At 51.6% G+C, this 27310-nt stretch overlaps 1 protein-coding gene across 1 annotated transcript in view; it reads right to left on the bottom strand.

Moving 5' to 3' along the window:
- Positions 1-27310, bottom strand: part of PTPRT (protein tyrosine phosphatase receptor type T) — a 1082400-nt gene that overhangs the window by 25825 nt on the left and 1029265 nt on the right. Inside the window, exons 20-27 of the mRNA XM_027078280.1 lie at positions 25398-25434; positions 23943-24040; positions 20774-20890; positions 16676-16830; positions 13136-13271; positions 10865-11014; positions 9183-9356; positions 5654-5785 (exon numbers count right to left, since the gene is read on the bottom strand). Of these exons, the coding sequence (XP_026934081.1) occupies positions 5654-5785; positions 9183-9356; positions 10865-11014; positions 13136-13271; positions 16676-16830; positions 20774-20890; positions 23943-24040; positions 25398-25434 (999 nt within the window). The remainder of the gene's footprint in view (positions 1-5653; positions 5786-9182; positions 9357-10864; positions 11015-13135; positions 13272-16675; positions 16831-20773; positions 20891-23942; positions 24041-25397; positions 25435-27310) is intronic.

The raw sequence follows: 27310 nt of genomic DNA, 5'->3' as shown, positions 1-27310 counted from the left end.
GCTCAGCGGCCATGGCTCATGGGCCCCGCCGCTCCGCGGCATGTGGGATCCTCCCAGACCGGGGCACGAACCCGTGTCCCCTGCAGCGGCAGGCGGACTCTCAACCACTGCGCCACCAGGGAAGCTCCTGGGATTGGGGACTTTTTTGTGCCTCTTTTGTGCTTTGCTGTGTCTAAGTTTGTGCCTAGCACATGGTAGGTTCCCAGTAAATGTATGTTGATGAATGTCTGATTGAATGTGGCCCAGAAAGCGTGCTCCTTGACCTTTAAAAGACCTCCCTCTGGCTCAGCACGCCTCTTGCCACTGGTGAGAGGTTCTCCTTGCCTCTCCCCAGCCTGCTCCCTCACAGCTCCTGAGGGACACTGATTCAGACACGGATTTCTCCAGCTCAATCCACTTTCCAGCCCGGTACCCCTGGCTGATTCTGGCTTTCCCCAGGATTTCAGTCTCACACTCTGCGCGGGCTGTAACTCCTACGCTTCTAGGTCTGAATTTCTGGTTTCATTTTTGCTGCCTGTCTTAGCTTCTTGGAACTGCTGTAGCAAACTGCCACGAACGCAGTGGCTTAAAACCACACAAATTTCTTACCTGGAGGTTAGAAATCTGAAATGAGGCTTCAGGGGTTAAAATCAAATGTCAGCTGAGGTGTCTGTGTTCCTTTCTGGAGTCTCTAGGGGGAGAGGCTGTTCCTCATCTTTTCCAGTTTTAGAAGCTGCCAGCATTCCTTGACTTGTGGCCCGATCACACCAATTTCTGCTTCCACTGTCACATGATCTGTTCCTGATCTCATCCTCCTGCCTCCCTCTTATAAAGACTCTAACAGCAGGGCCACCTGGATAACCCAGGACAACCTACATATCTCAAGATCCTGAACTTCACCACATCTGCAAATTCCCATTTACCACTCATACCTTCATAGATGTAGGGGTTAGGAATGTAGACATCTTTGGGGGGCCAAGATTCTGTCTACCACCCAGACCCACCCCATGGTGGGCACAGAGGATTCTAAACGATAGTGGGTGTGGCCTGACCAAGAAGAGGGCTCCTCTCTGGTGTCTGGTCCCCATTGACTCTGGTCTCATCGTAGAGCCCACAAAGATGCAAGAGATCTTGTCAATGCTCTTGGGTGTAGTTGAAGAGGTTCTTCCTGATGTGCCCCTCAGAAACCACAGTGTCATTCGCTGGAGGTTGTGGTTAGGATTTTGCCCCGCTAATCTGACCACAGCCCTTTGGAGTCCCAAAGAGCTTAAAAAAACCTCTAAGGTCAATGAAGTTGCTTTGGGAGTCTTTATCTTGAGCCCCCACTGCTCATAACTGTCTTTGAACAGCAGCCACTGCGGAGAATGGAAAAATACCCGTGGCTGGGGATGGCTGGTTGAATGACGTGGTACGGGATTCTGAACAGAAGCAGACAGATTTGGCCAGCAGTGCAAGAAAATAAAGCACCCGGAGATCTTTCATCCTCTGCACAACCTTATTTTGCTACAAATGATAGGTAGTCACCAACACAAGCCCTTACCGGTTGGTCCCGTCAAACCACAGGATGTGGCACTGGTCCTCTTGGGAGCAGTCTAACGATACTCAGGACCTATGGCAGACCTGTCTGTGCTGCTGGACTGGCCAAAGTCGAGGGCTGCCTCAGCCTGGGCAGGCTGGCAGACAAGTGCTGACGCCACTTCAGAGCGCCACCCCTCCAGGTGCTGAGGGCGGCTTTTCTGATGCTCACGCTGCGTCATTGTTTATTTTCGCAAGGCGCCCAGCTGTTGTGGTGATGATATTTATATCAGTAAGTGCTCTATTCATCTGCTGATTTCAGGGGATGCTTGCCAGCTGCATACGGCAGCCAACCTCAGGGCACTTCTGAGCCTGCTGTTTTCGCGTTTAGAGAATCAGCTCTCAAAGGCTGCACCAACATCTGGAGCTGAAAGATCTTCATTCACCCAAGAGCCACCCTTGAAGGGGGAGCTATAGCCAATGACCTTGACCCTTGCTACTTTACGTGTCCCAAAATGAGGTGCTTTGAAACTCCTCCTCTGTGCCTGAGCTCCAGTTTTGCAATAAGGAATGTTGGGAAAAGGGCTCTGCTTCACTCATGGACCAGAGTTCACTGTTTTACTTTTTCAGGCAAAGGGATGGGGTGGTGATGCCTTCTGACTTTGGCACTCTGCAGGGGTCTCTGTTTTATGGGAATCTGTCACATTTCATGCTTATCTCAGATCCTAACCATCCATCGTTCAGGCCCTAAACCTTGGAGTCATCCTTGCTTCCCCTTCTTCTCTCACATTCCCTATTCAGTCTGGCAGGATATTTTGTTGGGTCTACCTTCAGGATATACCCAGAAGCCACTCCACTGCTACCACCTAGGCTCAAGCCACCATCACCTGTCACCTGGATTACTGCAGGGGCCTCCTCTCTGTCCTCTCTGCTTCTGCTCTTAGCAACAACCCTGCCCCTTCCCGCACCAACAGTCTGTTCTCCACACAGTAGCCAGAGGGATGCTTTAAAGAAACAAGTCCAATTACTTTTTCAAGTCGCTCCTCTGCTCAAGACCTGTCAATGGCTCCTCATTTCTCTCAGAGCAAAATCACAAGTTCCTCCTATGAACCCCAAGGCCCGTATGACCTGGCCCTGCTGTGTCTCTGTGTCACACCTTCTGCTGCTGTCCACACTGGCTTTGCTCCAGTGGCAATGGCCTCCGTCTGTTCCACCACCATAAATTCTTGGTGCGGGTCATGCCCCTGCCTGGGATGCTCTTCCCTGACATGGTCACTTGGTGCATTCTTTTTTTTTTTTTTTGCGGTACGCGGGCCTCTCACTGTTGTGGCCTCTCCTGTTGCGGAGCACAGGCTCCAGATGCACAAGCTCAGCGGCCATGGCTCACGGGCCCAGCCGCTCCGAAGCATGTGGGATCTTCCCGGACTGGGGCACAAACCCGTGTCCCCTGCATCGGCAGGTGGGCTGTCAACCACTGCGCCACCAGGGAAGCCCACGTGGTGCATTCTTGCACCTCCTCCAAATCTGCGTTCAGATATGACCTTCTCAATGAAGCCCACCTTCATCACTCGATTACAGGCGCAGCCCGTGCCCCAAACCAGCCTTCCTGCCCTGCCCTCTTATTTTTCTTTTTCCATACGCTTGTCACCTTTAACATATAATTAAGTCCGTTACAAAGTGTTTGCTGTTTATTTCTCTCCTGCTTGAGAATAGAAGTTGCATGAAAGATGGGAGTTTGCTGTTTTGCTTTCTCTGTCATGTTAACTGATGCATTTCCAAGCACCCTAGAACAGCTTCTGGCAAACAGCGGCTACTACACAAATGTGGACTGAATGAATGAACAGACGCTCTCCTGAACGACTCTTACATGCACATCCCCAGTTGCGCTCAATTTTGTCCCCTACTACAGTGGTCTCCAACCTTTTCAGCACCAGGGGCCGGTTTTGTGGAAGACAGTTTTTCCAGGGACCCGGGGGGGGGGGGGGGGGGGGGTGGAGGGGGTGAGGGGGGCGGGGGGGGGGGATGGGGAGCGATGGGGGGCAGCAGACGAAGCTTTGCTCGCTGACCCGCCCGCCACTCACCTCCTGCTGTGCGGCCTGGTCCCTAGCAGGGGTCCGTGGCCACAGGGTTGGGGACCCCTGCCCTACTACCTGTTGACCCTTGAACAACACGGGTCTCAACTGTGCGGGTCCATTTATATGCAGATTTTTTTCGATAGTAAATAATATAGTACTACAGGATCTGCGGTTGGTTGAATCCGTGGGACACAGAATCGCGGATATGGGGGAACCGCGGATACGGAGTAACGGCGAATACGGAATAGCCTTGTACACAGAGGCGCCCCGTACGTGGAGGGCCGACTACGGATTATAAGCGAACGTCTGACTGCATGGATGCCTGGCGCCCCTGACTCGCGCTTTGTTCAGGGGTCAGCTGTGACCTGCTCCTCTCCTTGCCTTCCCAAACCTCCTGCTGCCTCTCACACTCCTCGCCTGCCTTCCCCACCTTGGCCAGTCGCATCCCAGATGCCTGACTGTCCACACGAGAACCCCTGTCACCATCCGTGACTTCTCATTCACCTCCCACATCCAACTGCTCCCTAAACCTGCGGACCTCCACTCTCTCCTGTTTCCAGATTCTTCACCAGACCGTTTCCTATCAGGAGTTCTGACTCTGCCACACCCCCACTTCAGCTCCGCGGTGTCTCTCCTCCCTGCACAGCAAGGGCTTTCTACCTGTGCTCCTAGAACACCAGGGGTTCTGCCAAAGTGCCCAGAGCGGCTGACTCTCCCAGGAAGGGGCACCAGGAGGAGCCCAAAGACTAGCGTGGGTGGAGCTCCCGACCCCACCTCCTGCTTCACTGTTTCAAAGGCTGGGCTTGCACGAAAGCTTTCATTCCCAGAAAGGATTCTGTTGCTTCCAAGAGTAAAGTCTGATATTTACCATACTGCGGGCCAAGACCCAAACCCCTTAGCCCGGCACGGGCGGCCCTCTGCAAGCTGGCCCGGCTGTATCGTCCAGCATCACCACCCTCTTCTCCTCCTGACATCCCCCCAGCCCCACTGCCACCGAAGCTGTCCTGCAGATGAGCCGACACAGTGACCCCCGCGGGCCTTTGCCCCTGCTGTTCCCTCTGCCTGGAGAGACTTACCCAGCAACTTCATCCCCCAGACGCCAGATCTCTGCTGCCTTCTTCCGGGCCAAAGTCACCTTTCTGAAGTCTTCCCTCACCCTCTGGGCAGAAGTAATTTCTCTCCGTTCCCGGCCAACACAGCACTTCGCGGCTGACCTCTATTATAGTGCTGCCACACGAGGTGGGGACAATTTGCTCATCTGTCTCTGTAGCAGGAGCGTGAGCTCCTGGAGGGCTGAGGCTACAGCTCAGACCCATTTTTCTTCTTCCCACACAAGGCCTGCCCAAGGCCAGTGCTCACAAGGGAATCCTCTGAGTTACTCTGGGTTTCCTTCGAGACAGTGATGGGATGGCTTTCCAAAACCCTACAAGGCCATCATCACCGCCTCCACCCAGGAACAGCTGCCCTGCCACGGGGGTGTGAGCCCCAGAAGCTGCCCCATGACACGTGTCCCGTGGCTGACCGATGTGCTGTAGGCACCTGATGCTTGGAAATGTCACAGGCAGAGGAGCTAAGGCATGGCCTCCTCGGCGGGGTGATCAGCGGGCAAAGGGTCAGTGGTTCAAGCCCCAGGCTCTGTTAGTCTGGCTGCATCACGGAGCGGGGAGGGTGGCTGAGCGTGGCCGGGTATCAGGCTGTGCTGCACGGCTGGAGATGCTCAGCGCTGGGGGAGGAGCCTTCCCTGTGAGCTCTGCATGATTAGGAGCGATACCCTAACCAGTGTCCGGGGGATGGAGCAGCAGACTCTGGTCCTGGGCAGTGAGGGGGCAGGATGAAGCTCATAGACAGGGGGAGTCATTGCTGGACCTGGGAGGGATGGGGGTGGGGGAGTGGCAGGGCCTGGCACGGGACTCCCTGGCCTCAGCTGGAAGCTGAATGGGCTTGGCTTGATGCTCACTGGCAGACAGTGCCCACCAGAGGGCAGCTGGGTTGGGCAGCGGCAGCAGAGGGCTGTCCCTCCAACTCTTGGGCACGGCTGCTCGAACACACCTGAGCACTTAGGCCTGGGCCAGGCCTCCTCCTACCTGGGCAGTGTCCAGCTCATTCAGCATCACCACAGAGGAGCAGTTATAATCGAACACCAGCCTCCAGAAGTCCGCCACGGTGTTGGGTAGAGGGTGTTGTGTGACCACGAACGCGGCAGGCTGCTTGTGGCTCTGACAAAAGAACGACACGGGCTTCATGAAGTATACACCCACCAGCGACGTTCTGATGATGAGGAGTTGGCTGCCAGAGGCCCCCTGGGTCTGCCAAATAGATTACACAAAGCAACTGCCCGTTCTTATCTCAGGGTGCCCTGGTGGCAAAGGGGACCTTCTCATAATGAACTCATTCTCCTCCAGACTAAGACATTTCATTAGCAAGGTGTCACTCGGATGGGGATTATCCAATAAATTATTTATGACTTGGAGCTCAGCAAACAGTCCTCATTACAATATGAAATGGAAGATCCCGGATGCAGATTTGCTGCTCTGCCAGCCAAGGCACCTCTTGGGATAAAAGGGATATTTTGTGTCCCTGTGCCCACAATGATGGAGGAGGGGTTGGCTCAGCCCGAGGCAGAGAGCCTCCTGGAGGGGCTCATAGTGCAAGCGCTTCACTCCTGCCCCAAGGCTGGAATGCGGGCTGAGCTGGTCTGGCAGAAGGTGGGCACTGTGTCCTGTGAGCCAATGGGGCAGTGAAGGTGCTCAGGTTTTAGAGTCAGGCAGACCTGGGTTCAAACCCAGCTTTGCCAGTTGTACGTTATAAGTCATCCATCCATCCATCCATCCATCTATCCCCCCAATCATTCATTCATTCATTCATTCATTCAAGCTCATTTATAGAGTGACTTTTTTAAAATCAGTGCTGAGCACTGGAAAGTTATTAGATCTCTCCAAATCTCAGGTTCTCAACTGGAAGATGGGATTCATAACTCCAAAGGGATGGCTGTGGTACAGACTGAAAAGATATGCACGTGGAAAGTGCAGCAAGGAGGAACCCAGCTGTGAGCCCGCTGGCAGGTCGGGACCATCCCTGACTCGGTTCTTCGTCCTTGGCACTAGCATCATGGCCGGCACACTAGACGCCCAGTACAGGTCCAGCAAACAACTGAATAAACTCAGTCCCACGTTACAGGTGGGGAGCTGAGGCCCAGAGCAAATGGCCTGTGTGAGTCTGGACCACATCTGAAGCTTCAGCTGGGCGCTATTTATTACAGTACCTGTGAGAAGGTATTTGGAAAGACTGGGGAGCATCTCCGCTTCATCAGTGGTTTGTAAAACCTGAGAAATGACTCATATTCTCACAAGTTTTCTTGAGTGATTGTTCATGCCTGTTTCCGGTGGAGTCACAGGGCAGCAGAAGGATGGGGAGGGAAGAAGAGTTTGCCCATTCAAACCAGGAAAAGTCTCTGGCAAAAGACTCTGCCAAATAGAATACCTAAAGCACCTGCCATTGCTCTTATTTCTCGGTGTCCTGATGGCAAAGAAAATGCCTTGCAACCGTGGATGCCACAGATGCACCCCTTCGAAGGGTCTTCTCCTGCCAGTGGAATGGTCAGAGGAAGAATCTAGAACAGAATGTTGAGTTCCCCCAAAAGCCAGACTCTAGTGGCAGAAGCTGGTCTGCAGACATTTCCAGACATGGAAAAAAATCTAGGCTTTAAGAATCAAAAGACTTGGGGTTCAGACCCTGGCTCCACCCTTTCTGAGAGCGTTGACCTGGAGACAGTCATGGAAATTCTCTGACCCTCAGTACCTCATCCAGAAAACGGGAATAATCATATCCAAATGCAGAATGAGATAGTCTATGTTCAGGATCTGACATGCTGCCCAACACTCAGTGAATGTTAGTTTTCTTTCCATTTTCCCTGTCTCTGTGATAAATGCTCTATTAGGCCAGCATACCTGACAAAGCCTTATCTGAAAATATGTTCGAGATCTGTGCTCCTGCCGGGTTTCAGGGATCAGCTGGCAATCCATTTCATGGATAACATCATCCTTTACCAAGGGAAACATTAAAAATTAACCCAGAGGACTTCATATTTTTCTGCTAGCAGCAAAGCTGCCATGGTTACCAGATAATGCCCAAACCGAGCTGGAATACAGATAAGGACTTTTTTTTTTTTTTAAAAAAATAAGAAAGGCAAAGACCCCAGTGATGGCTCACAGGAGAAATGCCCTGTGGACAAAGAGAATACAGTCAGCATCAGAGCTTGGCAGAAGGCATCTGACTCCAGGCAGCATCTAATATACTAAGCAGAGGCCAGGAGCGTGTTTGATCCTTGGATGAGGAAGGAAAGGAGGGGGAGTTGGGACAAGGGGGAGACAACGCTGGAAGGAACTTGGAAGTGTGGGTGCAACCCCAGGCCCCATCTCTCACCACACACGTGTGTGTGCACGCACGCATGCACACATATACACACGCATGCATACGTGCACACATTGACGTTGGAAGACTCCAAGCTAAAGCCTGCAGTCTTCCCTCCACATCCAGCTATTTGATCTGACCAGGACAAGACTCCCTGCTTCTGGACCCAGAGCCAGGGTTTCCATGGAGGACTTGGGCACCCTGTGGGCAGAGGCCAGCGCAGGCGCCCACAAAGCTGAGATAGGCACTGATTTCCTGTCACCCCTCTGCCTCTAACAAACACTTAGGATTAGTGGTCAGAGAGGTAGTTGGCCTTGACCCCAGCGGACAGTACCCCATGTTCCTTCTTGTTCCAGGTAAGATGGGAGGTTCATGTGGGCTGGATGGACTTGACCTTCAGGTATAGGTGGGGAGAGGGACCTGGAAGGGCTCTTCCCCAGTCAAGCAATGGTGTTCTTGGTCCCGAGTCTTGGGAGGAAAGATGTCTGCATCTTACTGAATCAAGTGAACTGAGGGGAGGCTCAAGGAATAAATTCTAGAGTAAGTCACTAGCTCTCGGGGTATCTCTGAGTGAGTCTCTTTCTCTGGCCTCAGTTTCCTTTGCTGGGAAGTGCATGGATGAGACTGGATGATGCACGGTTCCTTCCAGCTGCAAACATCTCACATCCTGGAAGTGGAGGGATGATACCTGGCAGTAGCTGGAGGACCCGGGGAAGAAGCATACAAGTCAGGAGCATGGACCCCCTGGGGTAGGAACATGACCCCCTAATCCCAAACCAGGTCAAGGGAGGTGTGCGATTCTTGGACTTGATGCTGAGAAAGCAGGAGACGGTGCCCCTAAGAGAACAGTAGGAACGGGGCTGGCATGTAGAATGTTTTCTGAACTGAACTTAAGGCTGAGAGTCAGCTCTGTACATAGCAGGAAGGGGGACTGGTCAGGCCTGTAGCCTCACTGTGGTGTCAGGGGACCCACTTTAAGCTTTTGGTTTATTCTTTCAGACCTTTATGGGAGCAAAAGGGCTAAAAGCACAGCTTGTATATGGGTCTGGATCAGAGCCTTCAGGGGGAGAAAGGTCTTGTGGGCCAAAAAGATCAGAAGGAGAGGCTGGCTTGGGCAGGGGGATGTCAAGGCCCTGGGCTCCAGCCACCTCCCCCTTGGGAAGAAGCTTTTCCCTGGAATGCCAGCCAGGGGGCTCCGCTTACATCCATCAGTGCCGCATTGATGTAGTTGCTCGATTCTCCATCCACCGAGATGAGGAAGGGCAGGCAGCGGTCCAGAGGCAGGACATCCATGCTCCGATTCTTATCATGGTTCCGTGGCAGGAGACCGATGCTGCAGTCCTCAGGCCGGACGCGAGGAGTCACGATGTTGAGGGTCTATGGGGTCAAGGGCAGATAGGCAGGTACTGCTTAGATGGTTGCCCTGAACAGAGGAGGCAGCAATGTTCACTCTCCCTTCATCCTCCAAGCCTGTCCCTCCAGTCCTTTTCCCAGGACTGTTCTCTTCCGTGGTGACGTTCTATCATCTCCTGCTGGCTGCTCCAGGCCCTGGGGGCTGAGAGCCTCTGCCAGGGGCTGTGGGACACCACCACAGGGCCAAGGCTGCAGGGACGGCACACACTCATGCGGGCTTAGACACAGGCTCTGAACACCTGCCAATCATCTGAGCTGAGTTACTCCTCTCAGCCATCCTGCATGAAATGGTGGGCCAGCCAGGAGGTCATAAGGTGGGGAGTGGGGGCAGGGAATCCCTAATGACTTTTAAATATCACTTAAGTGCCACGGAATGAAAGAAATGATTTTACCAGCATGCCTCTCGGAGAGAAAGCTGTTTGAGAATGGAAGATGAGACGCCCAGGATGAGTGAGAGACCCCCAGAGAGCAAGCTCCAGTTTGTCTGAAAAATTCAGGGCTTGTGTTCTGCAGAGTAAGTCTTGCAAGTGTGGGGCTAGAGCTGAACTGCCCCAGCCAACAGACTAGATGCTACGTGCAACCACCAGGGGTCCGTGTCCTCCATCCTTCCCCCATTCAGCCCTTGGTCTCTACTCCGAATCAATAAAGTCTATTTGTTTGAAGGAGGATTAAGCCACTGACCTGGCTGGGGTATCTGCCCGTGGAACCATGGACCTGCACTGGCCTTTCTGGTCCTGAAACTTCTTTGCTTCCTCCTGCCTGTTCACAGCTCCTGTTGCCCAAAATAGGACCCTGGCACTGACCTCAGGACAGTGGGCTGGACTCTGGTTTTGCCTTACTCAGTGATTCAAGTCCAGGCCTCCAGACCAAAGCTGCCACCATTCCGGCTACATGGGCTCCAAGGGGGCAGATCTGTTCTGCCTGAGCTGTGCCCTCAGGTGATGCTTCTCGGAGTTTAATGTGCATTTAAATCACCCGGAGATACTGTTAAATCACAGGCTCTCATTCAGCAGGTCCGGTGGGACCCAAGATTCTGCACATCTAACAAGCTCCCAGGTGAAGCCAACGCTGCTGGTCTTGAGACCCCACCTTGAATTGTGAGGATCTAGGACACACTCCAATTGTACAGAAATATTGAGAAGACCTGAGTCCCTGCAGGGATCGAGGCGCTTGAAATTCACACCTGTGTCTATAAACTTGTCTCCACATACAACCTGGACTAGAATTAAATAAGACCTCGGTTCCAAAACATATTCATAGTTAAAAAAAACAAGTGTCAGCAGTCACTGATTGGTGAGCAGTTGCTCGTGGTGTGCATTTTCTGTTCTGGAATTCCTTCTCAGCCGTCTGGAGCTGCAGACACTGGAAGGATATATACATAGCCATTCTTGCAAGGAAAGCCCCAGGGCTGTGCTCAGTGGCTCAGTGGCACTGAAGTTGGCTGGGTCATGAAGCCTGGGATGTGCTCGTACCTGAAATTCGTCTTTGATTTGGCTGGAGTTGGTCTGGGGGTCCAGCCTGCTGATATTGTAGTAGAGAGAGCGGAACTCGCATACCGGGATGGCCGTGTTGCCGCAGAGACACGCTTCCAGGATGGCGTCGTGCACAAACACATACTGCTCCTGCAGAGCCGAGGCGAGAGGGAACGGGGTGCTGGGTAAGAAGGGTGGCCGGGAGTTTCTTGTCCACATTTCAGCCTGTGGCTGTGAAGGATGGGCATGATTCATGTTGCAGAATCACTGCTTTCTATCCTATAACCCGAAGGGCCGAGTTGCCGTGTTTCTGGGTGACTGTCTGAGCTGTGCTGAGTTTTGCTCCCTATGTAAGACTGAACAGCAGAGTCACTGATAAAAATTAGAAACTCCTGGACATGTGGTAGCAGGTGCCCGTGGTGTCCTGCCCATGGCCCGTCAGCTTTCGCCTTTCACTGCTGAAGGCTGCTTACTGCAAATCCCTGAGATTCAGGCTTAGGGCCTTCATCCCCAGCAGGGCCAAAGAGTTAATGCCGTGGGAAGGAGGCCTCAAGCAATGCCAGATGGAGACCTGGGGATAAATGCCTACGTTCCCTCTCTCCGGTGGGAAATCTGGAAGACACTCCACACCATCTCAGAGCTCCCCCGGCAGGACTGGGCTCCAGCCGTCCACTGTGTCAAACAGCCTGTAAAATACTTTCACAGTGTCGACAGGCTTGACTTCCTTCCGTCCCCTCTCTCATTTCCCCACTTGCCAACCAGTGTGTCTTGGGACACAGCCATTTGTTCCAACCAAGGAAACCACTTGCCCTCGACTCCTTGTCTCAGGCTCTGCTCCTGAAGCGTGCATCACCCCCTCCGCCATCCCAGCTCTTTGCCGCTCTCGTCCTGGACACCATCCCCCCCTTCTCTACGCCTTCAATGTCTCATTCCCTTGGGAGAGTCTTCTCCAAATCCACCAGGCAGGAGTTGTTGCTGTTCCAGTCACTCATTAACAAACGTCTGTTGAGCGACTATTCTCCTGCAGAACTTGGCCCATCTCTTTATATAAAATGTTTATCTAGAGGCATTGTGGTGATCTATTTGAACGCCTATCTCCCCCACCAGAGAGCAAGGACCACGATGTGCATAACGCCAGGCAGTGAGCCTGCCTTCCACATGCATGAGCCCAGGAACAGACAAGGCAGCCTCTCAGCTGTAGCAGCCTCACCAAGAAGCCTGCAGACCGGCCTGTGGGAGTTGGCTTGGAGCCTGGAGCAGGGTCCCAGGTGTGTGAGCCTGTAAGTGAGGGAACTGCCTGCAGAGCCCGCAGTGACTGGCCAGGCCCAAAGCCTTGGGTGGTATCTCTTTGCAGGGCTGATGATGGATACAGCTCTTTATCTGCCCCAGCTCCGCTGCCCGGGCACCTACAGCCTCACTAGAACCAGAAGATGGGCTCGTTATAGGAGTAGCAAACCATGGCTTCCAGGCGTAGGAGAGGCAGAAAAGGTTTCCTTGTGAGACAGTGTGGTTCAGGGGAAAGCACGTGGGACGTGGGGTCACATGGACCCAAGTTCTACCACTGTCTGGCTATATGAGGCTTTGGGGACACCATTTCTCAGTTTCCTCACCTATAAAATGGGGGCACTAGCAGGAGCTCCCCCATAGGGTTGTTGTAAGGAGTAGAAACAATACCCTGAATACAAAAGACCTGGAGTGACGCCTGGCACATAGTAGGTACTCAAGAATAAAGATGAACCCCTCCCATGTCCCTCGGATCTTGGGCTCTCCAACTGGACAGAGCAGTGCCTGGAGGTCTGCTCCTCACTTGAGGCCAGGAGTGATGAGTTCTCTCTCCTGGAATCCCCTGCGCCTAGCTCAGGAACTCAGTGACTTCACTGAGTAAGCCATTCCTGCAGTGCCTGAAGCGATGCTTGGCACACAGCAGGCATTCAATCAATGCCAATCCTTCCCTATCTCTCTCTTCTCCTTCACCCAAGGCAAGGACACCATTCAAAGAATACCTGAAAGTTGCCATTCAGTTGCTGCTTAGATGCCCTCAGAGATGGGGCACACAGCACCACGTTCCTCCCTGGTAGGAGGCCTTGCACTGGGGGACCTCAGGGTTGGCAGGGGCATCCTAGCTTCTACGATGATCTCACCATAGCAAGCCATGTATCCATTCCCTCCCATTTCTCCCACGCCCAGGCCTCTTTCTGTAGGAGGCCTCCACCCGTGGGCCTTTCTGTCCCACCATGCTCCTCCTTGGCCAACTGACACCCCAGGACTCACCTCCGTCTGCACCAGGTTGACCCTCTGGGCCCGGAGCTCACGCACGCAGTTGAAGATGTCCACCACGCCTTCATTCTCGGCCATGTCAAGCATGGTGTCGATGGCGATGAAGCAGCCAGTCCTCCCGGCACCAGCACTGGAAGAGAGGACGGTGGTCCATGTTAGGGACCTTGGGGTGGGAGCAGCCCTGGGGAGGCCCCTCCCATTCAGCCCTGTCCCTGAGGACCCTGCAGAGAGGCAGTACACTGCAGAGGTCTGAACCCCAGTCCTGCCAGGAGATCCTAAGCTAGTGACTAAACTTAGAACCTCAGTCTTCTCTTTTGTAAAATGGGAGAGTAATGCTTGCCTTTGGGGGCTATTTTATCAGGACTGGCTTATTTTTGTTGTACTCATTTAACAAACACTTATTTAGCTGTGACAACGTTCCAGACATTGTTCTAACTGCTTCTGCAGTGTTACCTGTTCATTCTCTTATGAGGTTATTAGGAAGTTTCTCACCCTATTACACAGTGAGAAAACGGAGGCACAGAGTGCTGACCTTGCCCAAGGTCACACAGCTGGCAAGTGGTGGAGCTGGGACTTTCCCCCAGGCAGTCTGGCTCCAGAGCTTGTGCTCCTACACTTCCTCTCTTAATAAGATAATGTACGCTTAGACAACACGGATGCATGCAGTTTGCTCATCTGATGGGTAAAGAGAATCCACCTACATATGCCAGGCACCCTGGAAATGCCTAGAAACGTGTCTTCCCCACCCCACTTCCCTCCCTCCATCTCTCCCTTCCTTCTGTCTTCTTCAGTGAATGGGTTGATGGATGGAAGCAAGGAGGGAGAGACAAGAGAGATCAGAGGAGGTAACTGAGACGGCAGAAACCAGGTCCTCTGAGCTGTCCCAACGGCTCACAGAGAGTGAGTCCTGAGCACCATGTCCAAAGCCTTGGGTTTGTCTCCACGTGCACCTGCTTTTCCAGGATCATGAGGCAGCAGCATCAGTAAACCAGAGCAGCCGACGGTCCTGAGACCCGGCTCCAGAATCAAGGCCCCTGATACATACTCGACTCTGACCACTGGTGGCTTCCTTTCAGAAAATCTCAGGCCAAGTACAAAATAGCAAAAGAACTCAATGAGACCCCATGGGCCATGGCCAGACCTTCCCAGATCAATGGGTTCCAAAATCATAGCACCGAACGAGAGACAAATAGGGCATTTGCTTTAAATGCATATAGTTTTGGAAGTGAAGGCCAGACTGCCAGGAGGCCCATCTCCACTGCGTTTTCATTTCCCTCACGGAAACAAGTGTCTTTGCTTGACAATGCGAAAATAAAAGGAAACGAAAAGAGGAAGGGCGATGGACCAGGAAAGAAAGCAATGTTGAATGACCATAAATCCAAGGAGGACAGGCGGTGGACCAACCGACACCCACAATGGTCTGGAGAGTAAACCCTTGGAAATCCATCCTCCATCATCTGGCAAGTCTTTGATCTTGGTAAAATTTCATGGTTTGAATTGAGTAAAATCTGCCTTGTACTTGCCCCAGAATGCCTCCCCCCAAACCAAAACCCCCAGAAGGGACCCCCAATCAGGCTGGGCCTCAGGGTCTAGGAGGGAACCCAAAGAGCCACTCGTCCACGTCTTCTCCCAAGTCTCATCCTCGACCTGTTTTAGGAGAAAGCAGCAGCCCGACTTGATTTTGAATCTTGGATCCACCACTAGTGGACAAGCTGCCTGGCGTCTGTGAGCCTCAGTTTTCTCACACATGACACTCTTCCCTACAGGGTTCTTGGGAGGATTGATCCGTTTATTTCAGCCTCACAGAGCAATTAAGCACACGCCATTTGGGGTCAGACCCCTGGGATCAAACCCTGGCTCGACCACTGACTAGCTGTGTGACCTTGGGTGAATGACTCAATCTCTCTGGGTTTCAATACCCTCTTCCATAAAATGAGGCTGATGATAATAGCATTAATAGCACAGTACACGTGAATTGCATGAAATTATGCTGAAAAAGCACAATGCGCATCAATTGCTTAGCCCTGTGCCTGGTTACGTGGCCATCTATTATAAATGTTTGCTACCTGTAGTCACCAGATGTTTATTGAGCACTAGATGCTGGGCTCGGGAGTGGGGATGTGAAGATAAGTCAGACATGGTTCCTGTCCTGAAGGATTAACAGTCTGGGGAGAGGGACAGCATCGAGAGGCAGAGAACAGTATATGATATTTTTAAGTGCTTACTATATGTCTGGAATTCTCTTAGGTACCTAGTATATGTTGGCCAACCCACTTAATCTTCAGGACAGCCTCAGGAGGGGGCACCACTCCGCTCAGGTGTGTCAGGGTGACTTGGTATGGAGACACAGACACAGGGGCGTCATGCTAGGAGGGCCTGATAAATGCTTGCCATTATCTCCCTTTCTTCCTTACCCCTGCTCTGGCTGCTCTCTGGGATATGGGACTTGGGGTGAACATTTTATTGTCCTCGAATTGTCATGAGATGTAAAGCAGAGACTATGTGCGGAATGCTTAGAGAGCCCACGGGGCGATCCGTATGGCCTCCTAATCTTCAATGGACTCATCCGTGAAATGGGCTTTCTAGTTCACACCTCGCTGTTGTGGCGAAGGTAGATGGGTGCTGTGTGAGAAAGGGGTGGCTCTGAGACACCTACAGCTTATGGTGTCTCTCCTTGACTTGGCTCAAGACCTTGCCTGACGTGGACACTGCCAGGGCAGAGATAACCTGCAGTTAAGAGCATGCGGGGTCTGAAAAGATGGACCAGGCCCAAGGTCACACTGGAAAAGAGAGGCGCTGGCAGGGGAGGAAGCGAGCATGCTAGTTGGCCTTCAGATCTGGACATCCACCCTCCTCCAATTCCTAATGCCCTTGACATGATACTTCATCTCCGTTTAGGAGGATTCCAGGATGTGCTCATCACTCCCAATGTGACTTTCTGGGTCAGAGCTGAAAATATCCCTTCTCCATAATAAGCTAAAACCCGACACTGTCCATTTACTCTCTACAAAGGACCCCGCAGGCCAGCAATTGATTTTTAAAATAAGAGAAATGAAGAGAAGCACACTTCCGCGGGGGCACCCTGCCGCCACGCCAAGGGCGAGCGTCTGGAGAAAATCATGTTAAATATCCTGGCTCTGCCATTTCACACCTGTGTGACCCGAGCACAGTATCTACCTTCTTAGCGCCTCGGTTTTCTCATCTGTAAAATGGGAATGACAATAATGGCCACCTCTCAAGGTTGGGTGAGAAGTAAATGAAGTAATGCAGGTGAAGTGCATGTGTAGCAGACGCTGTCAGTGCCAAGCCCACGTCCTCAGGGTCTTTACTGTTTCAGGGCAACAGCAATAATAACAACTGCTACTGCTACTATTAGTATTATTGTTGTTAGACTTAGGACCCTGGTCTCATCAGAAAGGGCTGGGAAGAGGGGACACAGGCAAAGAATAAAGGCCACTGGACAAGAGAGTACCCCCTCACCAAGAGTGCAGAGCTGCAAAGGCCTCCTTGTTTAGGGCGGAGCCTTTCACTTACCTGCAGTGGACCACTATGGGCCCAGCTTCTGGGGGATTGAGGAACTTGACCTGGCGGACAAAGCCGAGGAGGCCGGTGGCATAGCAGGGGACGCCGTGGTCGGGCCAGCTGGTGAAGTGGAAGAGGCGGAGCTCCCGGATCTCATGGTAGCCTTTCTGAGGAGAGAACGGCCCTCTGTTCCTCCAGCTGCTGCCCCCAGCCACCCTGCCCAGCACCCATGGGGAGCCACGAGGCCATGAGCACTTAGGGTCCAGCTTCCCTGCTGTCAGGGAGGGCAAGGCCCTCAAAGGGTTAATAGGTGTTGCTGCGCAGAGTGATTCTGCATCTCTTACATCTGGGAACTTCGGAAGTAAATAAAGTGAAACTGATGGTTCTACTGCAGGACTTCTCAGAGCCTTTACTGTGCTAACATACACGCTGAATTCCCAAGGGGGCTTATAACATTCACACTGTTTGCGCAGGGGACCCTCTTTTGATAAGTGTTTTTCAGCAGAACAGATTCAGAAAAATGTTAGACTTCAACTTCAAGTTCGAGTTGTTTCCAGGGGAATACAAGGCCTTTCACTGATTGAGGACTGGTGTCCTTCAGTTCTCCAGTCTGGTCTATGATACTCTTCAGGACTTTCAAAATTAAAAAGGCAGACTTCTTCGTTAATTAGATTCTCATTTAGAATGATAAAATATGAAACAAACAAAAGCAGAGCTTCTCTGACTGACGGGGGTGGTGGGGCCTGGAGCTCCCATCGTTCCCCTTCCCCTCCCCCCACCCTTCACACAGACATGCTCCAGGCCAAATGGCAGTTCTTGACTGGTCTATGGTCAGGTTATGCCTCTGAGCCTTTGCTTATGCACTGCCCCTACCTACCTTTCTCTACCTAGCAATCTCCTGCAGATACTAGAGGCGCTGAATAGGAAGAGTGTTCGATGGTTCATTTTTTCAGTTAAAAGATATTCACCGAGGGTTACCTGTGCCTAGCCTTGTGCTAGGCACTAGGAAGGTGGAAATAAAGGCCAAGTCCCTGTCCCTGGAACAGCTCATGGTCCAGTGGGGGAGGCAGGCCCCTAAGTGGACCTTTAATTCCATTAAAGTGCATAAAGGAGTGTCAGCTAATCCCATTAGGGAGAGGAGAAATCAGAGAAGGCTTCCTGAAGGAGGGGATGCCTGACCTGAGTCTTGAAACATATTAATAATGAAAATAATAGCTAACGTTTATTAAGCATCGACTATGTGCCTGTCACTCTTCTGATTTCTTCAATGTATTAATTAATTTAATCCCACATCAATCCTCATATTATCATCTCCATTTTAGGGATGAGGAAAGTGAGGCTAAGCAAGGCTAAGGAACATGCCCAAGGTCACACAACTAGTAAGCTGTAAAGTTACAGTCTAAAGCCTAGCTGTCTGGCTCCACAGTCTGTCCTCCTAATCGTATGATACACTGAGGCTAAGTATTACCCAGTGGAAGGATGGAGGGATTCCTAGGCAGAGAGGCAGTTGGGGCAAAGGCCTGGGGACAGGACTTAGCAGAGTACGTGAAAAGAATCACAAACAGCCCAGGGCAATTCCAGAGAAGAGTGGAAGACAGGCAATGACAACAGCGGGATGGGGTGGGGCGGGGGCGGGGTGGTGGGGGGGAGGCTGGGCGGGTACTGAGTGCTGCAAGGTTTTGTATCCCACTTTAAGGCCTTTGGGTTTTATCCCAGAGTCATCGGGGAGCTATAGGGAGGCTGCCCAGATAGTTGCACAGAAGAGGAAACGCATCACCAGATGGGCGTCTTGGAAGGATCACACTAGCCGCTACGTGGAGGAAGGATTTGCGGGGTGGTGCTGGTGGGCTGTGTAGAGGGCGCCAGGTCCCCTTTCCTGGGCCAGTGCACCCATCCCCAGCTACCCTGACCTTGGCTGTGGACAGCTAAAAATTACCCCTTCAGAAAGTTGCTCTCAGCCGAACAGGAACCACCTCCTTTGGGAGTGGGGGATGGGCAGCTGGCATTCAGCGACCAACCGATTTTGTCAGTTTGCCCAGGGCTGAGGGGTTTCCCAGGACATGGGATTTTCAGTGCTAAAGCCAGGGTGGTCCTGGGCAAACCAGGATAATGGGTTACTATCATGGATGTGCCAGAGAACCCTTTGCCTCAAGATGGGCCCAACTCTGTGGTGTAACTCATGCCCCAGATCTCCCTGTGGGACCAGGCCACATCCTTGCTCAGCTCCTTCCCCGCCCTGTACTGCCTCCCTCACCCCCCTTCTCCCCTGGGTTCTTCCTCAACACATCATCAAGGGCACCCAAATCCCTACCTCAGGCTCTGCTTCCTAGAAACCTAAACTAAGACTGTGGGCAAGACTAGAGACAGAAGCCCCGTCAGGAGGCAGCTGCAGGGTCTGGGCAGGAGTGAACAAAGGCTGGGGTTAAAGCGCTGACAGAAGAACTGAAGTAGAAGTTAAAACAGCTTCGAGAATACTCAGAGTTTTTCACCCCACCCTCCAAATCAGCTCAGCCCCTGAAGCCCTCGTTCAAGCCCACACCACCTGCACTGCAACTGTTTATCAAGGGTCCTCTCTTCCTGGTGGGACTGTGTTCTCTTCAAGGGACAGACAACGCTTCCTGTTTATTATTTGTGGGTCCCCAGGAACTGATTCTGAGCTGATAACCCAGGCAGTGTTTGCTGAGCACCCGTGGAGAGGCTGGCTAAGTTGAGTTAATCCTCCGAGGCCCGTGGAGACCTTGAAGGGTGTCTTCCTATGGGTAACAGCTTCCCTGGTGATTGAAAGAAAGACAAAAAGACAGCCTGAGCAACGACGACGACTCCTCAACACACTGGGTGGGCTGCAGTTCCCCAAGGCCTCCCCTTGGCTCAGAGTCTGGTCCCCAGTCACCCAGCTCACGCCCAGCACCAGCCACCAAGTATGGGAGCTGAGGCTGGTGTTTGTGGCGCTGCGTTCCAGGCCTCAGCTGCAGGAGCGCTGGCTGCTAGTGACTCACACGTGCCCCCTTTTCTGGAGACGTGCTCTCAGCCGACAGGAGCCCACCCTGGAGGTTACCCCGCAGCGGCTGGTCCGCAGCCAGTCAGTGGACTGAGTACAGCAAGCGGGCACCTCTGCGGTGTGTTTACGCTCCAGAGGCCCCCATGGGTCAGGCCTAGGCTAGACCTTGCCCGAGACTCTGAACTTGGCCTGCCCCTTCCTCTTTCCTCTCCAGCTTCTCTTGCTGACTTACAAGTTTCTCTGGGAGCGCTCCCTTGATACACCACGTATAAGGGAAACCTTGTCTCAGGCTCTGCTTCTAAGGAACCCAGCCTAAGATCACAGCAATGTACCTTGTAGCTGAGGGGCGTCCTTCCCTCCTGGCTCTTCATCTGAGTCTGCAGATACGGGCCTTTAGGAGCCCAGGGGTTGGAGGGCGCAGTGTTGGGAGCAAACAGTGTGTCCTGCCAGCACCGTGCATGCAGGAAGGGCACCATGCATGTGCCTGCTTTGGCACTCACAAGGACCTGTCAATCCCCAAGGGCACAGTGCTCAGAGCACCGAAGTCCCTGGTGTTTTTGCATCCTCAGGCCTGTGGCCACTTGGTTCATTAATGATGTTACTTTTAGAAAATGGCAGCTATGGTTTTGACAACTGTCTCCAGACACTGGTAAATGTCCCTGTGGGACAGTCACCCCCAGCTGAGAACCACAGGCCTAGAACATGTCAAGATCTTCTTTCCCCTCCAGACTCTGCATGGTTCTTTCCCTCTTCCTGGGATAATATTCCTCCTGCTCTTCCCTTGGCTGGCTCTTTCTCATCCTTCACTGTCTGCTTAAATGCCTCCTCCTCCTGGAGGTCCTCTCTGATCACGCCATCCTCCCGTGGATTTCTGTCTCCCCAGCTTGGCATGTTTCCTCTGTGGCTTTTATTACCATATGTCATTATGCTATTTGTCTGGCGAATTCTATTTGTCCCTCCTGCTAGACGCGGGGTCCTTTGGAGCAGGGTCCACGTCCAAGCTGATTGCTGATCTCTCATTGGTGCAGGGTGGGTACAGAGCAGCCCCTTGGTCGCTGCCATGTCCTGGATGAACAAACAAGCCGGCGTGCCTGGAGGGCAGGGAAGCTTACCTTCTGGACTGTGAAGGTGCGGATGATATACTCCGCCAGGGGCTCTGTTTCGATCAGGGTGACTTTAATGTCTCCGTAGACCTCCATGTCATCCGGCCAGTATCGCACACACTTCACCTGCGGGCAAGGACAGGGACGGTACGAGTGAGTGGGCGGCTGAGCGTGTGTGGCCATCTCATCTGGCTTCCCGTCCGAATAAACTCAAGGGCGACCTTGGTGGACTTTCAGTCAAGGCATTCTCAGCTGGCCGGGGAGGGTAAAATACACAGGGACCAGCTCACTCCTAGAGGAACTGGAGCCGCGGGGGATAACGGTGGTACCTTCTTTGGCAGAGCTCCTGGTACTTTTCAAATCCATTCCCACACTAAGAGATCAACTAGATCTGGGTGAGATAGGCAGGTGGTGATCTCCCCACTGTACAGATGAACATCGTACTCAAGTCGGGAGGTTTGGTGACTTGGCCAAGGTCACGTGGCCAGTTTTCTACCTTTGGCTGAGTCCTCTTTTTCTGCGATAGGCTGGGGCAGCTGAGTAGTATCAGCAGAGCAGAGATGAGAATAAAAGGTGGGAATAGTGAGGAGGTGGAAGCAGACATGGCGGGGAGAGGGTCATTAATATTACGAGGGGGCTGGAAGGAGAAAGGCTCGTGGCTGGGAAAAGGAAGGAAGGTGCTGGGCTCAAAAGGAAGACGTTTGCAACTGCTCTCTGCCCCGGGGGTGGGTGCAGAGGCCATGAACAAGCCACTCCCACACCTGGTTCTGAGTCACATGCCGCAGGAGGAAAAAGAGATCGCTTTCCCCGTAAAAGAACAAAAGTATTACCATTCCGGGGGACGCCGAGCGGCTTAGAGTGGCATTTCCCACAGTGTGTCCCGCTGGGTGCTGACAGGTGTTAGGTAAAAAACAAGAAACAAAAACAAACAAAAAAAGGTTTTGTGGTCAAATGAGTTTGGGAAATGCTGGATTAAACAAAGTTAAATAGGCCACGTCGCTACAGGACTGCTCGGCTCGTTCACGTGCTAACGCTAATGTGCTTTTCGACTCTCCGAAAGGGGCAACGAGTACACAGCATTTCCCAAACGTATTTAACCATGGAACCCCCTGTTCGCTAAGCATCATGCAGACGAGCATCCCGTGGAACCCACTTAGGGAAATGCTGATTTAGTGCAACAGGGTTTGGAGGCAAACGGATGCATTGCTTCGTTCTAACGCTGTAGCTGAGAAGCTTCCAGAAAGTACTGAAACCTCTCTGAGCCTCAGCTTCCTAGGAATAACGATCGTTAACACTTACTAACTGCTTGCAGCGTCCAGCTCTCCTTGCTGAGTGTTCCACAAATACTTTACACGGATTACCTGAATTATTACTTATCATCATACCCTGATGAAGTAGACATTATTATTAGCCCCATTTTACAGATGAGGAATCAGAAGCACAGGGGGGCTAAGAAAATTGCCCAAGGTCAGCTGTCAGTAAGGGATGGAGCTAGGATGCAAAGCCAGGCCCTCTGAATGATTACCAGGAACATCGCCTTGTACAACTGCTGTGAGGTAAAGTGAAGTAATGCATAGTGCACAACAGTGCCTGGCACAGAGCTTCGCTCCTAGCAGGAGTTTCATGAAGAAATTGCTCTCCTGTCCCCTGTCCCAATTCGAATTAGACTCACAATCAAGGGAATCTGTCTCCAGTGGGGGGGACATGTTCTAGAACAGGCTGGAATGTGCCTCTGAATTCTTAAATCCTGGGCTGGACATTTTGTCCACAGTAGCTGCTCCCTGGGCCTGAGTCCCTGGGGCACAGTCTTGAGTAGGGGTACCGTGACCACGAGAACGAGAGACAGGAGTCAGGGATCGTGGCCGGGGGACTTCAGGGCATTCACTCCACTCCTTTGGGTCTGTTTCCTCATCTGTAAAACTGGGCAATGGACTAAATAAGAGTGGGCTCAAGGACAAAGTCTCTTCTGGCCCTCAATTCCTGTTAGGCCACGAGATGTCCAAAGCCCTTTGCTGAATCATGACTGACAGCCCGGATTCTCCCCCTTCCCATTATCTTGGAGGCCAGGACTCTTCATTTTAATGGATTATCTGGTTCTTGCCAGAAGAAAAGCTTACCTGCCCTGTCTTTAGTTAGCTCATGTGGTAAGTAGAGAGGCCCTCTTGATTCTAGCGTCTGTGCACCCAGCACCCACCCACCCACATGCCACGGTTTACCAAGTAGGCAAAAGCAAAAGCTGGGAAGAGAGTCCCATTTCTAAGCCCCAGGAGTAGCTAAGGAGCACACAGGAGAGAGTCGGGACAGAGCAGAGGGAGAGACCAAGGTCTAAACCCTGAAGAATGTCAAGGTTTCGAGGAACAAAGGGTCAGATGCTGCTGAGAGGTTGAGTACAATGAGAAGAGAGAAATGGCTATTGGATTTGTCAACATGAAGGATGCTGGGGATACTGACGAATCACTGTGGGTGGGATGGAGGGAGCAGCTACACTGCAGTGGGTGGAAGAGAACGGGAGTGAAGCAGCAGAGCCTGTGTGTGAGATTTCAGGGTCTGGCAGAAAAGCAGGGACAGGAGCAGCAGTTTCGTTTTGCCTGCTTTATACTTTTAAGGGGGAAGGTACTCAGGATGTCTGTATGCTGAGGGAAATAATCTAGCAATGGGAAAGAGAATTACTTTCCAAGCGAGAGGGGGAGAATGAGACATTCTTGAGCGGAATCTGTGATTCAAGGCACTAGGAATTGCCTTTGAAAGGGCAAGAGTCACTTCTCCTATCGCATTAGGCTGCACCATAAGAAACAGATGATATTCTACCATTTGGGGTCAACAAAAACAGCCATGTCTTATGGTTCAGCCTGATAATAGAGGAGAAGAATGAGAAGATGGCTGTAGACACAAGTAGGATGCAGCTTTGCGGTGTGAAGATGAACATTCACGTCTGATGGCTGTAATTCCCTCAAAGTCTATGAGATGACGTCATCAGCGGACAGTGAGGGTGGAGAAAGGGGCGAGAGGGTTTTGAAGGGAAAAGATGTTCCTCGACTATGAACAGGAGGGAGGACTTCTCCCGCATAGGGTGCCGTGAGGGTGAAATGTGGAACGGGAGGCACTTGGCACAGAGAGATGCTGGGCAGTGGAATGCCAGCCAGCAAACTCCATCCCGGTACCCATGGGAGGGGCTTACCCTGCCCACTTCCACGAGGTTTGTGACCATGACGATGCTGGCCGAGTTCTCCTGCCAGATCATCCTCCAGAAGTCCTTTACGGTCTCCTGCATGGGACCTGCCAACAGAGAAGGTGTCAGGGTCAGACTGCAATGGCAAGGAAGCAGACAAGAGGCTTGTCCCTCTCGGCTGGTCGGTCAAGGCTCCGGATGGGTGAGTAAGAGGGAGGTCAGCGATTCCCATTGGGACACAAGTAGCGGAGACTGGGGACTGAAGCGTGTGAGGTCAGAGTGTGCACGAGAAAAGCCACACTCCAGCTAGTAGGGTCTGCAGCGTCCCCTGGAAATGTCCGCAGATTCTCCTCTTCGTCGCCCTCCTGCTCAGACCCTTTCCACCAGCCCCACTTTCCCGCCAACCCATCACCTTATATTAGGGGTTAATGACATAGCTTAAGGGAGTTTTCAAAAATTGGGCTCCAGAACCTCAGTGAGAGATGGGAAGGAAATTGGGGTGGGGGGGGGGGGGGGGGGCAGAGGAGCTGCCAGGAGTCAGATGCTGAGAGCACAGACAGAAGATGCCCGATTCTGAGCTTGACAAATGCATTTGTCTGGAGCCTGGACAGAAAGGAGGGAAGAAAAACAGACAAGAAATGGGACACAGAATCTGAGAGTCCAAAGAAATTTCCTTGGAAACTTCTCTTTCAATGTCCTGGGCCTCCATCGTTTTTAAAATTACAAGAGTAATAAGTGTATCTGATACAAAATTTTGAATGCCATTTTTCTATACATATATATATGTGTGTATATATATTGTATTTGCTATAATAAGTGTTATATCTATTATACGTATTCTCCCATGCCCTTAAAAACTCTTACCTGCCATGACATTTTTCATAGCTGCATAATTTTCCATAATATGGAAGTGTCACACTTGAACCAATCTACCAATTGATGGGCATTTAAGATTTTTCACTTTTTTTCCTATTAGATAACACTGTGAGGGGTATCTTATTATATGTGTCACTGTCCACATATATATAATCATCCACACGATTTCCTCCCAGCACAGTTTGAGAGGTATAGTCATTTTTAAGTCTTCTGATAACATCCTGGTAAGTTGCTTTCTAGGAGTGCCGGCTGCCTCTCTCTCCCGTGCACACGCCCATCGAGGAGATAAGGCACGGAGAGCTCCAGGTCCGAATGGTGGATATTGACGGCACATGCCTGAGGCTGATGCTTTTGGTCCAGGGCCCATCTCTCTTGACCATTTCCTAGTGACACCTCCCTCCTCTCTCCCTTACGTCCCTCCCCCCATAGCTGAACTTGTCACCTCCTTCCTTCCCAAACAAATGAACAATCTCGAGACCTCGGGAGGCTCTCCAGCCCTGCTCCTATATGACTCCTTGGCTGGTAGAAGCTCATTCCTCTCCTCCAGTGTAAGGCAAGGGCCCTTTAGAGGAAAAGGAGGGCACTTACCTTGAGTAGCAATGTAGTGCCGAGGCCGATGGTACCCCTGGATGACAAAAGAAAAGTACAGTGAAGCTTACAAACAGCACAGTACTAACGATTATCCTTTCCAAGGCTCGGTCTCTTCATAAGCAAAACGAAACTAGCATTAGACATTTCCCAGGGCGGTGGCAAAGATGAAATAAGATAATGCACGTAAAATGCTTAGTCCGTCACTAAATGTTAGCTATTATTATGGTTCCTTGTGAGGGGCCCGTACAGGCTCGCCTTGAAGCCACGGACTGGGAGCAAAAGTCAGATGGCCATCAGTTATGGCTATGCACCCAGAAAAAGGTGGAGAAGGAATTTTCAGGTTTCTGTGGGATATCAACCACCACCAAGTCTTTCCTGAGCCGTGATTACATGCAGAACACTGTGCAAGGCCCCGTAAGGCACCTGAAAGAAGAAAACAATCACCTTGCTGGCTCCCTGCATCAGTAACAATTAGGAAAAGATGTCACACTGCCTCTCTGTGCTACATGGCTGGGCTTGGAACTGAAGTTCCTTTCATTTGGGGGGGCGGTGGGGAACCCCAGGTAGGTGTGCCCTAGAGACTGATACAGCCACTTTCAGATTCAGAGATCAGTTTCTGATTTCCCTGTACGTTTCAGAGTCTTCAGTAGGCCCTGCTGGGCTCTGATGTGTGGTTACTCTGGTGCCCCATAATCCTAATCACTGGGGAACGGTTGAGGACAACCTTCTCTTTTGTCTGGGCATGTCCTACATGGAGGGTCCCCTTTTTTGCTACAGAGAGGAAGTATATCATATTGGGTAGAAGTTCAAGTTTGGAGACAGATCTGCACTTAGTACATAACATTGAACGTAATTAGTATTTATTGAATGAGTAAATACATGAATGAAAAGATAAATCAAAAAAATATATATATGCCAATTATGGAGCCTGTTGGTGGAGAGGGTGTTGGAAAGTCCTGAAACTCCACTTTCTTTTATAGTTAACAATCTCAGGGAAAACAAGTCCGAAAGTCTGATGAACAGCTATTTTTGTCTTAAACGTTGCTGATGAGTCTTTGTGTTCTGCTGAGGAGGATAAGCTGCCTCAAGACCCTCTTCTTTAGGAAATCAAATAGAAAAGTCATCGGCATGGTTCGTGGAGAAACAGACATGATGGTGTCTCAGAAGTTCTGGATCTACTTTCTGATTCAAAGATTCATTTCTAAGTCCCCTGTACATCTCTCTACCTCAGACTTCCACTTGCTCCATAAATATTGAGAAGGTACTTTGTAAGAATTACCTGGCACACTCTAGTAACACCTGGGGTGACTGTCAATAACAACCCAAGGCCAGTGTCATGGCCACAACTGTTGGATTAACCACCAGGAATCAACAGCCCCACCTAAACTCTCTGTTTGCGTGGTCCTGTCTTCTTAGTGGGGTTGTCAGCTTCTTGAGGACACACACTGCCTCCTAAGTTTTAAAAAATTTTCTGTGGAGCCTAGCACCGTGTGAATCTCAGAGCAAATGCCCAATGAACAAGCTGTTGAGAGACCAACCAGAAAGGCAGCATATAGTTATTAGAGAAATGCACATCAAAACCACAATGGGGTACCACCTCACGCTGGTCAGAATGGCCATCATTCAGAAGTCTCCAAATAACATGCTGACGAGGGTGTGGACAAGAGGGAACCCTCCTACACTGTCAGTGGGAATGTAAATTGGTGCAGCCACTGTGGAAAACAATATGGAGGTCCCTCAAAAAAACTAGAGTTGCCATATGATGCAGCAATCCCACTCTTGGGCACATATCTGGACAAAACTATAATTCAAAGAGATACATGCACCCCTATGTTCATAGCAGCACTATTCACAATAGCCAAGACATGGAAACAACCTAAATGTCCATCGACAGATGAATGGATAAAGAA

Source organism: Aethalodelphis obliquidens, unplaced genomic scaffold (genome assembly GCF_003676395.1).
Source record: "Aethalodelphis obliquidens isolate GAN/ISIS:26980383/991018 unplaced genomic scaffold, ASM367639v1 scaffold42, whole genome shotgun sequence".
Lineage (NCBI taxonomy): Eukaryota > Metazoa > Chordata > Mammalia > Artiodactyla > Delphinidae > Aethalodelphis > Aethalodelphis obliquidens.
Note: the sequence above shows the minus strand (reverse complement) of the source record. Positions and strands in the feature narration are given on the sequence as shown.